The 14,808-nt window shown below is 42.8% G+C and overlaps 1 protein-coding gene across 1 annotated transcript in view; it reads left to right on the plus strand.

The window, feature by feature from the left end:
• Window positions 1-14,808, plus strand: part of LOC109897497 (neuroligin-1) — a 288,866-nt gene that overhangs the window by 15,452 nt on the left and 258,606 nt on the right. The window contains exon 2 of the mRNA XM_031833398.1: window positions 4,800-5,654. Within this exon, the coding sequence (XP_031689258.1) occupies window positions 5,147-5,654 (508 nt within the window). The 5' untranslated portion in view covers window positions 4,800-5,146. The remainder of the gene's footprint in view (window positions 1-4,799; window positions 5,655-14,808) is intronic.

Here is a 14,808-nt window from a genome sequence, read left to right on the forward strand (position 1 = left end):
CTTCCCATTGCAATGCTTCCTATTTCAGCATTGGAACTTGGCTGCAGGGTCCCTGAGTGGGTTAGTGATTTGACTCACACTGGGACAAGTCCCTGCGGGGGATCTGCATGACGGATGCCTTGCCATAAACTCTGGGAAAGAAACAACAAATAAACATGAAAAAAACTTAGTTGGAAAAACAGGATGATAAATGAGTGACTCCACATGCAAAATAAATGGCAAGGCTGATTTCATAGATCACCTCTTTCTGCTTGATCTGCTGAGCTTATTATGGTAGGGTTCTTAAGCAGGGGATTTTCAAAGGATTTGTTAAATGGATATCCTGGCCACGTGTGAAATTTGTTCTCAACACCTGGAAGAGTTTAATCACATACAGAAAGCATTGAAATTGGAGGCAAAGTTGCAACCATTTTCTGTCCCCATTTTTAGGATAAGGTAGGACAATGGATTGAGAATGAATTGTCTCGAAGGAAAACATGCAAATACAGTATAGTATTGGATTGTATTTTTGTTTCACTTGATTGAAATTGCATCATGGTCACACTTCTGTTATGCTGTAGGTATGAGAAAGATATTACAGGGTGTTAAGGTAGCTACCGTAGGGTTTTACCTAGTGGTATGTGTATGTTACCACCCCTGAGAGATTTAGCTTTGGGAGAGACCTCACTAAACTCCTCTCAGCATAGGCCTGTTTGAGTTAGATTGTTGTAAAGATTAAAGGCCACAATCAAATCTAATCCTCTGCGCACACTCATTCACTTAATCTCCCTCACACCACTCACACCGTGCAGCACAATAATGTTACCAAATTCTGTTTTACTCCGACAAGCCAGCAATCATCGCTCGAGCCAAACCTAGCCCCTCCTGGACTGAAAAAAGAGTTCAGATTAGAGCCAACACCTTGGATTTCATTTGCCTGTCTGTAGTCTAAATATTTGGCCGGTGTGTCAGAGATGACAAGGCTTATGGCGAGGCTCATGTGCAGTTTTTCTTAGCCGCCCCATTGTAAAAACCTCACAGTAGTTTTATAGTCTCATTAACAATACAGTACACAATCAATGCTGGAGGTTTTTCATTTAATTCTGTTTATCTGTTTGCCTAATTATTCCAGAACGCAGAGTGCTTTGCATTTGTTTGCATGCATATCATTTGTACGCCTCTGTCAATAGATGTGATTTGTTTTAAAATATGGTTTTGTTGCGAGGGTTGAAGTGAGAGTGATGCCAATAATTAATATGTTTGGCTATAGACAAAATAGAAATGACTGCAAATATTACCATTGGGCACACAAGGACATCTAATCTGCCGTGACTGGGATGGTTTGAAACTCAGAGGACTGCCAAACTCCTCCAATGCAGAGCTTTTAATTTATATTTAGTATGAGATATATATAGCTCTGTCCCAAACCCTGTATTCTTGTATATTCACACACACACACACACACACACACAAACACACACACACACACACACACACACACACACACACACACACACACACACACACACACACACACACACACACACACACACACACACACACACACACACACACACACGCTAGTTTACTTAAGTCTACAGGAGGACCAATAAACCATTGGGTCTGCTTAAGCAACCTAAGTGCTTCTTTCAACATGCCCACAGCTACAGCTGCTATACAAAAATGCATGTGCTTAGTGTCTTAGAATTGTTGGTTGTTAGTATCACTTCATCTCCTCGTGGTGTCAACCTACTTCACCCCTGTGCCACTCATTTAAAAGTCACATAGTACAGGATTACTACATGACACTGTATAGTCTCCACTCCGGATGCTGATGTCTCTATGTCTTGGTCTGTCTCTCAATGATGTGCCTGTTCTGCTTCTGTCTGTGACTCTGTGAATCTGTGTCTGTGTGTGGCGGACCCGGTACAGTAATATTGAGGACAAGCGTCCCATTGTGGGAGGACATAAACCTGCTTTGTGTTGCGCTGGGAGATCTGGCGCTGGGTTCATGTGCTGGACCAAATGAATGGCTGATCTGAATCCGCCTTACACTGGCTTCACTGGGAGAAAGAAAGAGATAGAGAGAGAGAGAGAGAGAGAGAGAGAGAGAGAGAGAGAGAGACAGTCTCTTCTAGTTATAAACCAACCTCCCATTCCTCCTTGTTTTCTATAGAGGAGGATACAAATATAGCTACAGTTGAAGTCGGAAGTTTACTTATACCGTAGCCAAATATATTTAAACTCTTTTTCACAATTCCTGACATTTAATCCAAGTAAATATTTCCTGTTTTAGGTCAGTTAGGATCACCACTTTATTATAAGAATGTGAAATGTCAGAATAATAGTAGATCGAATGATTAATTTCATCATTTATTTATTTCATCACATTCCCAGTGGGTCAGAAGTTTACTCAATTAGTATTTAATAGCATTCCCTTTACAGTAAGTTTCAGCTAGCCTTCCACAGGCTTCCCACAATAGGTTGGGTGAATTTTGGCCCATTCCTCCTGACAGAGCTGGTGTAACTTAGTCAGGTTTGTAGGCCTCCTTGCTCACACACACACATTTTCAGTTCTGCCCACAAATTTTCAATTGGATTGAGGTCAGTGCTTTGTAATGGCCACTCCAATACCTTGACTTTGTTGTCCTTAAGCCATTTTGCCACAACTTTTGAAGTATGCTTGGGGTCATTGTCCATTTGGAAGACCCATTTACGACCAACCTTTAACTTCCTGACTGATGTCTTGAGATGTTGCTTCAATATATCCACGTAATTTTCCTACCTCATGATGCCATCTATTTTGTGAAGTGCACCGGTCCCTCCTGCAGCAAAGCACCCCCACAACATGATGCTGCCACCCCCGTGCTTCAAGGTTGGGATGGTGTTCTTCGGCTTGCAAGCCAAACATAATGATGGTTATTATGGCCAAACAGTTCTATTTTTCTTTTATCAGACCAGAAGACATTTCTCCAAAAAGTACGTGCAGTTGCAAACCGTAGACTGGCTTTTTATGGCGGTTTTGGAGGAGTTGCTTCTTCCTTGCTGAGCGGCCTTTCAGGTTATGTCGATATAGGACTCGTTTTAAATGTGGATATAGATACTTTTGTACCTGTTTCCTCCACCATCTTCACAAGGTCCTTTGCTGTTGTTCTGGGATTGATTTGCACTTCTCGCACCAAAGTACTTCATCTCTAGGAGACAGAACGCGTCTCCTTCCTGAGTGGTATGATGGCTGAGTGGTCCCATGGTGTTTATATTTGCGTACTATTGTTGCTACAGGTCTACAATTTTTCTTCTTAGGTCTTGGCTGATTTATGTTGATTTTCCCATGATGTCAAGCAAAGATGCACTAAGTTTGAAGGTAGGCCTTGAAATACATCCACAGGTACACCTCCAATTTATTCAAATGATGTCATTTACCCTATAAGAAGCTTCTAAAGCCATGATATAATTTTCTGGAATTTTCCAAGCGGTTTAAAAGCACACTCAACTTAGTGTATGTAAACTTCTGACCCACTGGAATTGTGATACAGTGAATTAGAAGTGAAATGATCTGTCTGTAAACAATTGTTGGAAAAATGACTTGTGTCATGCACAAAGTAGATGTCCTAGCCGACTTGCCAAAACTATAGTTTTTTAACAAGAAATTTGAGTGGTTGAAAACTAGTTTTAATGACTCCAACCTAAGTGTATGTAAACTTCCCACTTCAACTGCATATGTTTTATGTACCGTACTGTATGGTTGAAAAGTCTCTCCTCGATCAATTTGGAAGTAGTCAGTTAAAGGGGCAATCTGCAGTTGCTACATCCATTTATGGACTTATAAATTAATGATAAATACCCATTGAATCTTGTAGCATATCACTTATAACAGCCTCACATGAGAGTATTTCAACTGTTGTACCCCATCAGAAACCAAAATAATAGCTTGTTTTACTCCAGTGTTTGTAAACAAAGTAAATGTAAACAATCTCTTTACTGTATAGCATGGATCAACAACTAGATTCAGCCGTGGCCCGAAACTTGTCTTGAGCGGATGGTCAGGGAGCCGGAACATAATTACAAATAATTTGAATGCAAATTAACCGCAAGAAGCCCCAACAAATATAATGTTTGACTAAAACATAATCATTTCAAACCTTGCTTACATTTGTATACAATCACATATAACTCACTAGTGTGCGTGGGAATACGTTGGAACAGATATCAAAAAGTAAAATCACTTGGAGCTGATTTGCTGGTGTTTTTACAGTTTTATGTCCAACAACAACAACAACAACAACAAAATATATATATTTTACCTCAAAGCTTGGTTTTCAGCTTTATTTGTTATTCATCTGAGCATATTTCCTTCATTATTATCTCTCCTTGTTGAGTAAACATGTTTAAAGTGTGCTCTAGTCATACGAATGTGGATGCTCTATTTTTTTATGTTTCCATAGAAATACTGTCAAAAATAGTGAATAGTGTATTTTTGTCCCCCACCATGTGTCTGCTCCTGCTCTGGCTGAGAAGTGTCTATGAGATGTGTCATTACATTATAAACAAATAAGATTTCTTTCTCTCTATGAAACATGATCGTCTTAATTCTCCCTCCCAGGTCTGGAGGAGGAGGAGGGATCCCATAACTAGTACAGTACCTAGTCACTCAGTCAGTCTGCTTGCACATGATTGATGAAGTGTCACTAGGCAGAATGTGATTGCCCTGTGCTCTGCTTGATGGGAACATCCAGATTGTAACAGCCAATAAAGCCCTGCTCTGTTCATATTTCTTCCCTTCACCTTAGCACTAATGAATTATTTTTTATTTCCTGCAGGATATAGACCTACGCACTGACTGGAGTTGATTTATCTGTGGGAGACCTGCTGCAAATGGCTGCCCTGCCTGTGTCGCCAGGATGGACAACAGGATTGTCAATAGGATGCGGCCTGAAAAATATCGGCAAGTGAAGATGTCACCTCCGCCAGTGTGAAATCAATGGGGAATACTTGCCATGCGAAGAGCCTTTGAAAGTTTTGACAGCCGCGTGTTTGGGAGGCCTGATACTTTGCCTTTGATTGCACCCCTTCCTGTGAGTGGATCTAAAGTGGATTGTTGCTGCTAGCGCTGTGGTGTGATTAGCCCCTTTAGTGTGTGTGTGTCTACTGGTGTGGCAGAGGGAGCATGCCCCTGCAGAGACCTGGCTGTCTGAAGCTGTACCCTGCCTGGAGGGCCATGCAGCCCCGGCTGGGCATAGGCCTGGGTCTGGGCCTGGACCTCACCTTCCTGCTGTGGATACTGAGCCTAGCACAGCAGGCCCTGGTCACGGCCTCTCAGAAACTGGACGAGACGGACCCCGTGGTCACCACCGTCTACGGCAAACTGAGGGGCGTCAAGAAGGAGCTCAACAATGAGATCCTGGGACCCGTCATCCAGTTCCTGGGGGTGCCTTATGCCGCACCCCCCACGGGCGAGAGGCGCTTCCAGCCCCCAGAGCCACCCATCTTTTGGCCGGAGGTCCGCAACGCTACGCAGTTCGCCCCGGTCTGCCCCCAGACCATCGTGGAGGGGCGTCTGCCGGACGTCATGCTGCCTGTGTGGTTTACTAACAACCTGGAGATAGTGTCTTCTTACGTACAGGACCAGAGCGAGGACTGCCTTTTCTTAAACATATATGTTCCCACTGAGGATGGTGAGTTAATAGCCAGACCAAAAGGGAAAACAGACCTAAACCAACAACCTCTTTTTAAATATATTCCTGTCTGTTTGCTGACAACAGAGTGAGAAAAGCATGACCTTTGCATGTTTACGTGCATGACACTGCTTCTTTGTATGTTACTGTGTATGTGTGTGTGCCAAAGTTTATGTGTGCCTCTGTATGTGTGTGAGTGTATGTGTGTGTGTGTATGTGTGTGTGTGTCTCTATGTGTGCACCACTGTGTGTGTGTGTGTATGTGTGTGTGTGCCTCTGTGTGCACCACTGTGTGTGTGTGTGTGTATGTGTGTGTGTGTATGTGTGTGTGTGTCTCTATGTGTGCACCACTGTGTGTGTGTGTGTATGTGTGTGTGTGCCTCTGTGTGCACCACTGTGTGTGTGTGTGTGTGTGTGTGTGTGTGTGTGTGTGTGTGTGTGTGTGTGTGTGTGTGTGTGTGTGTGTGTGTGTGTGTGTGTGTGTGTGTGTGTGTGTGTGTGTGTGTGTGTGTGTGTGCGTGCGTGTGTGAGTTTGTGTGTGCATGTGTGTGTGAGTTTGTGTGTGTCTGTGTGTGTGTGTGAGTGAGTGAGTGTGTGAGTTTGTGTGTGCATGTGTGTGTGAGTGAGTGAGTGAGTATGTGGCTGTTCATTAGTCTCCTGATCCCTCCACCCACATGCACATCATCCTGTCCACCACAGCATGTCCATTCAGGTGAGACTGGTTCCTCCCTTCTTTCTCCTCTTCATCCTCTTCCTCCTCTTCCTCCTCCCCCTCCTCCTCACTCCTGACTGACAGCGGCTCATCATCTGTCCATTGTGTGTAGGCACAATGAATAGAGCTCATCAAGGAAGAAGCTCATGTAAATAATGATTATTTATTGATTCACTGACTTATTGATTCATGAACTAAGCCAATAAGAGCAACTCTCTTTGTTAACTCATTTTTACTTCCTCAGCAGTCAGATAGTGGTGTTGCATGCTCCAACTGTCCTTAATGGAGCTCCATGTTATTTTTTAGTCTTCTATTCATTTTACAGTAAAAAGAATATCCAAGGAATGTGCCAGGAAACCGGGCAAGAAAATATGTAGACAAGGAGGTATGTATGCACTGGAATAAATAACACAGAAAACAGAGAAGGACCCCAAAAAAGCCAGCTGCATGGGGCCACAGAGAGAGGAGTCTCTCCTCCCCAGGCAGCACACTACCAAGAGGAGAGGAGATGGGGCACTCTGATTGGCTGCCAGGTCCTAGGTCAGAGAGTCTCCTGTAATTGATGACATGTGTGAGGAGTTAACTGTGGGGAGACGACGTCCACTCTTAAATTAGATGGGCGCACGGTGAACTTGCAGAGTCTAATCTCAATTAAAAGGGATGGTATCCCTGTTCCATTGGCTTGATCTGGCTGTATCGATCATGGCTTCATCAAGATAATGTCCTCTAGGCTCCCTCCCTCCCCACTCCTCCCTCTCCTTCCTTCTCTCCCTCTCTTCTGCTGGTTGGCAGAGTGGCAGTTCATTGTGCCTCTCAGGGCCGGTGACAGTGCCCTTGATAAGGCGTGTGGTGTTAATGCAGCCACTCTGGCAGGCAGGGAGCACTCATTAAACATCCTCTCTCTGTGTCCTCTCCCTCCTCTCTTCTGAGTAACACACACACAGGGCAGGGCAACCCCTCTCCAACCCTCCTCCCCTTCGTTGATCTAGTCACACATATAGTATTTTTGTGAACATATAGCTCCAATCTCTTTAAGAGGTGTATATACTTAATTTACCCTTACTAACTAATCCTGTCATAACATGCCCCCTCTCTCCCTGTTCGTCCTTGCCTTACCATTTGACCTCCCTTCCTGCCAGTCAGAGCTACCATGTTGACCCCCACCCCCACCCTTCCACTTAACAGAGAAATGAGAGTATGACAGATTTCACATGACCCCCCCCCCCCCTCCCCCCATGTGATACAGCAAGTGCAGGCCATGAAGTGGCTGATAACACCTTTTAATATTGTATATTTTTAATGCTCACTTTATGATGTAAAAAATTACAATGAACATGTTACTGTGTTTTGCCACATTGTCTATCCAAGTGTTCTTATTTCCTACAAATACATTTAGACCTCAGTGACATCAGTAATGCAGTAAAGAGTCATGTTTTGGTAGTAGGCTATTTATCATAATTCCAGCCCACATTGTTAATAGGATTTCAACTTTACAGATGAGAATTTCTCAGTCACGTTGATAGTTACAGAGGAGAGCTAGTTCACCCTCTATATCCTATGTAATACTGCAGAGCTTTTCAGTTATGGTTGGTATTCATTCAATATTCTGTTCCTTTGGGCACATTTGAAGCTGGGTGTTTGGTGGTAATTCAGGTTAAACTGTGATAATGTGGTCCTTCTACATGAGTGCATCTTTTGATCCATTGATATTCAAACATAGAAGATATGCCACTCTGCATGAATGTCTTTGATGTGGAAGTAATTTGCAGCAGCATTTTGACTTAACATAGTGTTATGCAATATTATGATTTCCCAGCTCTCATCTGTCAGAATAGGACATGAACACATACTACCCATCCACTAAGATATTAGTTAGCTTGTTCTTGGAATTTGCATCGACATTGAGGGTACACTCTTCGAAAGAAAAGGTGCTATATAGAACCGAAAATAGTTCTTTGGTTGTCCCCATAGGAGAACCCGTGGAAGAACCCTCTTGGTTCCAGGTAAAACTCTTTTAGGTTCCATACAGAACCGTTTCCACAGAGGGGAAACCTGTTGGAACCCTTTTTTCGAAGAGTGTACTACAGAACTGATTTGGAATGAATCTGTGTAGTTGGGGAAAGTTGGTGAAGCTTAAATGAAGCTCTTTCTGCCAGCTCTATAATCGGTTTGAACATGGATTCTATGAGCCGCTGTTCATTTGTTACAATAACACACAGCAGAGAATTTTCCTGCAAAGCAGGAAATGCTCACTTCTGCTGCATGAGTTTTAAAAAAGCTTCCAAAGTTAGTAACTTCCACATTTAAATGTCAGACTTGATTTGCCCTAGTGAAAAATGTATCAACCCCTACTAAAAATGTCCATTAATTATAATCCACATAATAATTCACATTTCCTGTTGCTGCAGAATTATTTTCCCACTGTAGCAAACTGTCTCAAATGAAGATCCTACATCTGTAGTAAGTCTGCAGTACTCCAAATAACTGAAACCCAGTGTAGTTTGTAGTGTTATGATGATGGCAGTTTTACACATAGCATTGGTCGCTCCAGCGGGGTACATAGTTGCCCTTAGCACTATTTGGTACTTCTCAGTTGACACAGAACCCCCCTCCCCCACCTCCCTCAGTCCTCTTTCCATTTATGAGGCCTCGTCCCAGTTTTGTAATGGTTGAAGGGGGCTCCTGGGGGAGGTGCAGGGCCTCACACGGAGGCAGGAATAGATTTTTACAGCTTCAATACATTTCCAGCATTCTCCCCACTGTGTCTCCGGAGAGAAGCTGTCTGTAAAACCTGGGCTAAATTTCTGTCTGTTTTTGAGGTGTGCTGTAACTTTGTTCATGTGGGCTGAAGTACTATAGTATGTGTGGGTGAGTGAATGTGTATGATTGTCTGTTTGTGTGTGTGTGTGTGTGTGTGTGTGGACATATTGGTGTTACCATGCATTTCAGCCTTTTTCTGTAAGAGAGAGAGAAAGCACCGGACTTGTGTGTATGTGTTTGTGCAGGACGTGGGTGTGCATGTGTAGACTTTTCTGAACACTTACAAATTGCCCTGCTCTCTCTCAGGAAATCAGAGATTAATTATTCTAGTGGCGATTGTAAAAATCACCTGTAGTTTGTGCTAAGTGTATTACATTTTAACAGAAGTTTACAATGGTGGGCTCAGCATTTTGAAATGCAGCTTGCAGAATAAAAATCAGGCCGTGAGTGAAGGAATTATAGCTTGGTAGAGTGTGGAAAGACCCTATATGTTATTCATGTTGGATTGTAGTCTCTCGGAGGACTGCAGGGTATGATGTGTTTGCACATGAACTGCAGTGTATGATATGTGTGCACATGGACCGCAGGGTATGATATGTGTGCACATGGACTGCAGGGTATGATAGGTGTGCACATGGACTGCAGGGTATGATATGTGTCCACATGGACTGCAGGGTATGATATGTGTGCACATGGACTGCAGGGTATGATGTGTGTGCACATGGACTGCAGGGTATGATGTGTGGGGCACATGGACTGCAGGGTATGATGTGTGTGCACATGGACTGCAGGGTATGATGTGTGGGGCACATGGACTGCAGGGTATGATATGTGTGCACATGGACTGCAGGGTATGATATGTGTCCACATGGATTGCAGGGTATGATATGTGTACACATGGACTGCAGGGTATGATGTGTGTGGCACATGGACTGCAGGGTATGATATGTGAGCACATGGACTGCAGGGTATGATATGTGTCCACATGGACTGCAGGGTATGATATGTGTGCACATGGACTGCAGGGTATGATGTGTGGGGCACATGGACTGCAGGGTATGCTGTGTGGGGCACATGAACTGCAGGGTATGATGTGTGGGGCACATGGACTGCAGGGTATGATGTGTGGGGCACATGGACTGCAGGGTATGATGTGTGGGGCACATGGACTGCAGGGTATGATGTGTGGGGCACATGGACTGCAGGGTATGATGTGTGTGCACATACACATGGTTTTATCCGCTGTGGTGTGTTATAAGTATGTGAGTCGTGGGGACTGCTCTGTAGATTTAGCAAGGTGCCTCCAGACAATCTTTGTGGGAAATCGAATCCGTTAATTTTCAATTGATCGATCGTGATTTCAATACTGAGAGGCACTTTTCAATCTGAAAAAGTAATATCTCACTTGGTTCTGAAGGCTCGATGCTCTCTCCCTGAGTTTCCATCAACTGAGGTATGAAAACGTTGATTGGAAATTCTCCCCTGATCTTTTATGCTGCAGCAGGATGAATGGTGGCTGAAACATGTACTATTGTTGTAAGGCTGAGAGCTAGGTACAGATGGCATTCCAAGGTGCCAGTGTTGATAACTACAGCTAACTATGAATGACAACTGTATTATGAGAAATATAGATGAGTATCTTATGTTTTGAATCTTTAATAAAGGGCATTAAACTGGAGTAAATAGGCTAGACTCATTATACAACTCATGTAGTCGGGAAACAATGGCAAACAACAATAATCAGAAATTATATTTTGCTGCTGTATGAAATGAATTGCATTTCAAATATGCTGTTGGAACAACACATTGCTGTCGAGAAGTAACAGCTTTTTGCTGTAGTTTCAATTTCATATTTGCAGCCATTCTTTATGGGCATTTGCAAAAATGTCCTTACACTATGTAATGCATGAGGCCATTTGTTACAATGATGATGGAGAACATTCAATAATGACATTGCAGTGAGTAGAGAGGGAAATTTTTGTTTTCCTTCATGCAAGCAGTGTCAATAGTTATAGTGTTGATGCACAGACACGCAAACCCTTGCAAACTCTTGCACTTTTACACATGCTAACATGTTCAGAGCAGTAGGCTTTGATCCTTGTCACTTCATTTTTTTGTGATCTCATGGCCTATTCCTTGGAATTCAGAGCAGGGTTGAATAGAGGCTCTTTAAGAAAACACAGGCCCGGATGTGCAATGCTGCAGTGAAGGAGAGAGTGTGAGAGAGAGAGAGAGAGAGAGAGAGAGAGAGAGAGAGAGAGAGAGAGAGAGAGAGAGAGAGAGAGAGAGAGAGTGATATAATGTTTGGACCGACTTGGTCGGTGGCAGCTGTGATAAATTCTGAAATGCCAATTCACTGCGGCCCATTTTAAAGGGCCAGGCCACACTTTAGTTCAGAACTGCTGTGTGCCTTATTTGACCATTTATTTATCTACATTGGGAAGCTGTTGAACATCATCTTCCTTGACTTACAATCCACTAATTGCCAATGGACATGTCCGCTTTGTGTCAGAAGACTGGAAGTTTCACTCAAGCAGAATGGCAATTCCAATGGCAACCTATGATGAAACCTTTTGAACTTGATTTAAAGATAATACAGAATTGAAAAGCGGCTTGTTTGTTGGTTCCGTGACTGATAAAACCCCACAGGAAACCTTTTACTGAATTAGTAGGCTTTATACAGGCCTTGAATTATGGATACCTAGGATTGTATACTAAGGATACCTTGTACTCTACCTGACAGAGGAGATGTGTTTTTTCTATTTGCACTATAGCCCAGAAATGTGTCAATATACATTAATCAATTGCCATTGATAGTTGTACATCAGTTTGAACACATGTAATAGCTGTCAGGATGGCATTTACATAAGTCCACAGCATCAGGCTTTTTTTCTGGCTACCAACTGCACACCCATTCTTGTGATGAGGGAGTATGACATTTGGTTTTAGCCGACTGCCAAGACACTTTAATTACAGTTTACTCTAAATTGGGGAGCGTTGGATGAAACAGACTGCATGCTTCACTTAGGGGAGGGGGGGAGACAGAGAGAAGGTCTGAGTGACAAGCTGTTGCAGATGGTCACCATGCAGGAGAATCTAAGTAAATGCAGGTTTCACCTTGACTTGACAATGGAAACAGAACATCTGACCCAGAGTGTGTTAATCACTGGGCTCTAATTTTTACCTCCCAGCTGCTACATCTAGTATTCAACTCATCCTACAGTCTTTCTGTTTACTGTAGTCACACATGAGCAGGAGAAAGGTCATCGGCACACTCTCATTCCCATGAAAACATTTGTAATATTTATGGCCCCCTAACAATTATGTTTAAATTACAGAGAGGTTAGTGCTGGAATAAAAAGTAATAAGATGTCATTTGCACATACAGTCTACCATAAATTATTAGCCAGGAGCCACATTCTACTGAGGTGCTCCATACCAGAGGGTGTCATTAATATATGTTTAACCCCAGTAGTTGTCGAGGCGGCTTTGAGATGCCTATTAAAAAGAAGTCCATGGGGATTTGAAATAATTAAGTTCTGTCACCCTGTGTCCACCTGTTTTAATGTTTAATTTCAAACCAAAGTCAGGACTGGTCAAGAATGGTACAGGGGGACTTGAATGCGTCGGAGACCAAGCCACATATTACCCAGCTCCCAGGTCTCCCATGCTCCCACTCTCCACCAAACATTTCGTTATTGACCTGGAGTTAAAGCCAGTAATTAGTTTCACCAATCCGTGGAAGTGTGACTTATTGGAATTTAAGGCTTCTGCCAGTCAAAGGGATAGCAGATCACTTTCTCCCCTGCCTCGCCATCTCTTACACACTCATATACAGTACACACACACCAATACACCCTGAAGTGTCCAGATACAGTCCACCACAGCGAAATCAATGGTCCTCTTTATCTGCTGTCACTGCCAAAGCTGCAATAGACACCTCAGTGCCTCTAATTAGATGAGAGCTGTCAATAACTCATCACTCCCGTCATTAAGCATATTGGAAACCAGGAAATGGGCCACAGTCATTTTCTTTTCACTGGTTCAGCGACTTGCCACATTGTCCGTCCCCTGACGGTGACAGAGAAACTCACAGAGAGTTCATAATGTGTGCAGGCAGGTGGAAATGTAACATGTACTCTGGCAGGTACAGCTCCACTGAGCTTGCAGCCAAGCGAAAGGCAAAGGCAAAGGTGATGAATAACGCCGGGGTGGAGGAGTACATTGAGACGATCAGTAAACAGGCAGACTTGGAGAAATCAGGAAAAGCCTGAAGGTCCACAAGCAGTTGAAACTATGAGGAGTTCACCTTGAATAATAATGACCGGGCAGAACCATCAATCCCTGTGGCAGTCGGGCAGTGGCAGGGAGGGAGTGAGGGGGGTAGGTGGAGCTTCAGTATCAGATTGCTGTTAATATTCTGTGTCAACTGTGCAGTCTGCTTACAGCAGAATTGTACGTGGACACAATAGATCATTTAAAGCCAAAAATAACAAGCAAGATGTCTTATAAGTAAGCTAAAGTAAATCCAGGGCAGAGTATTTGCATCCATTTCTTTTCAATAGAGATATTTAATGAGGACACTGTACAAGTCAAATCCCCTCCATCTTCTGCTTTCAAATTGAACAACAGGAATGGCGGCATACTCCAACATTAGATGTTCCTTTATGCCTTTCAGCCTATATGTTTGTCAATAATGGTTCCAAAGATATTGAAGTCACCAGAGAGAGTTCTTGATAGATTGGAGCTGCTGGACCCGCTGGCAAAGAAACCGTTTCTCCATTAATATTCATTCAACAAGTAGACAATCTTATCAAAAAGGGGCAGAGGGGAAAACCAAAAATGTGTATGATTTTAGAGTTTGGCAACTCAAAATAACCAATAATTAGTACATGACAATGCATGAAACCAAAACTATGACAGATCTATAACATTTGAAAATATAGTGCATTCGGAAAGTATTCAGACCCATTTACTTTTTCCAGATTTTGTTATGTTACAGCCTTATTCTAAAATGGATTTAAAAAATACACAATTCCTCATAAATCTACACACAATACCCCATACTGACAAAACAAACAGTTTGACATTTTTAGAACACCTAGTCATTCAAGGGTTTTTCTTTATTTGTACTATTTTCTACATTGTAGAATAATAGTGAAGACATCAAAACTATAAAATAACACATGTAGTAACCAAAAAAGTGTTAAACAAATCAAACTATATTTTATACTTGAGATACTCCGAAGAAGCCACCCTTTGCCTTGATGACAGCTTTGCACACTCTTATCATTCTACTCAACAAGATTCATGTGGAATGCTTTTCTAACAGTCCTGAAGGAGTTCACACATATGCTGAGCACTTGTTCGCTGCTTTTCCTTCACTCTGCGGTCCAACTCATCCCAAACCATCTCAACTGAGTTGAGTTCGGGTCATTGTGGAGGCCAGGTTAACAGGACAATGACCCTAAACACACCTCCAGGCTGTGTAAGGGCTATTTGACAAAGAAGGAGAGTGTGATGGGTTGGATTGCATTTACATAAGTGTTTTCAACTTTGTGAAACATTGGGCTGCAATTTCTGAGGTGCAGTTAACTCTAATGAACTTATCCTCTGCAGCAGAGGAAACTCTGGGTCTTCCTTTCCTCTGGCTGTCCTCATGAGAGCCAGTTTCATCATAGC

Source organism: Oncorhynchus kisutch, linkage group LG10, assembly GCF_002021735.2.
Source record: "Oncorhynchus kisutch isolate 150728-3 linkage group LG10, Okis_V2, whole genome shotgun sequence".
In the NCBI taxonomy this organism is placed as follows: domain Eukaryota; kingdom Metazoa; phylum Chordata; class Actinopteri; order Salmoniformes; family Salmonidae; genus Oncorhynchus; species Oncorhynchus kisutch.